Below are 669 nucleotides of genomic sequence, written 5' to 3'. Positions count from 1 at the left end.
TCCCTTCCATCCCCGCTCTTGGCAGGGCGCCCCGACTCCTCACCCCCACAGCTCCCCTAAACCCCTTTTCCCCCAACCCCAAATCCCCCGAACCCTCTTCTCTTTTCTTTTTGAATTTTCCCCTCATTTCTCTGCTTTCCCCCTAATTCCCCTTCTCCGCTCCGCACGCCCACCCCGAGTTCCTCCTTGCCCACCCCAGGGCAGCCGGACCGGGCGTTGCCGGTGCCGCCGGACCCCGTCCCACCCCGTTCCCCGCGTCCCACCGGGGTGAGGAGCATCACCCAGCGCCCACTACTCACTGTCTTCCTCTCCTTGCCCGCGGGTGAGTAGGACAGTCGCTGCTATCAACAGCAGTGACCGAGAATCCACAAAGCTGAACATGTCTAAATATTAGACATGTAGACTCTTTGGGGTCTCTTTTGTTCTTAGCTTGGGGTCATACGGGGCCGATCCAACCCTGGAGCTCCAAATCCAGACCCCAGCAGAAACTTCCTACTGCCCTTTGCCCACTTCTCCGCCGGCCCTTTTATACGATGCTCCGCCGGCGAGAGGTGGGACCCGGCGCGAGCAGCGGATTTTGGACGGCCCCCTCGGCCAATCAGAGGCACCCAGCGAGTCGGGGGGCACCCCCTGCCCCCCCCCGCCCCCGGGCGCGCGCGCCCCCACACA

The 669-nt window shown here is 63.2% G+C and overlaps 1 protein-coding gene across 1 annotated transcript in view; it reads right to left on the bottom strand.

Annotated features, from left to right (window-relative positions):
• The window catches only part of COL1A1 (collagen type I alpha 1 chain), a 31,015-nt gene extending 30,498 nt beyond the window's left edge, over positions 1-517 (bottom strand). The window contains exon 1 of the mRNA XM_017740491.1: positions 300-517. Coding sequence (XP_017595980.1) covers positions 300-381 — 82 coding nt within the window. The 5' untranslated portion in view covers positions 382-517. The remainder of the gene's footprint in view (positions 1-299) is intronic.
• Between the last annotated feature and the right edge of the window lie 152 nt (positions 518-669).

The sequence above is a fragment of the Corvus brachyrhynchos genome, unplaced genomic scaffold (genome assembly GCF_000691975.1).
Source record: "Corvus brachyrhynchos isolate BGI_N302 unplaced genomic scaffold, ASM69197v1 scaffold47, whole genome shotgun sequence".
Classification (NCBI taxonomy): domain Eukaryota; kingdom Metazoa; phylum Chordata; class Aves; order Passeriformes; family Corvidae; genus Corvus; species Corvus brachyrhynchos.
Note: the sequence above shows the minus strand (reverse complement) of the source record. Positions and strands in the feature narration are given on the sequence as shown.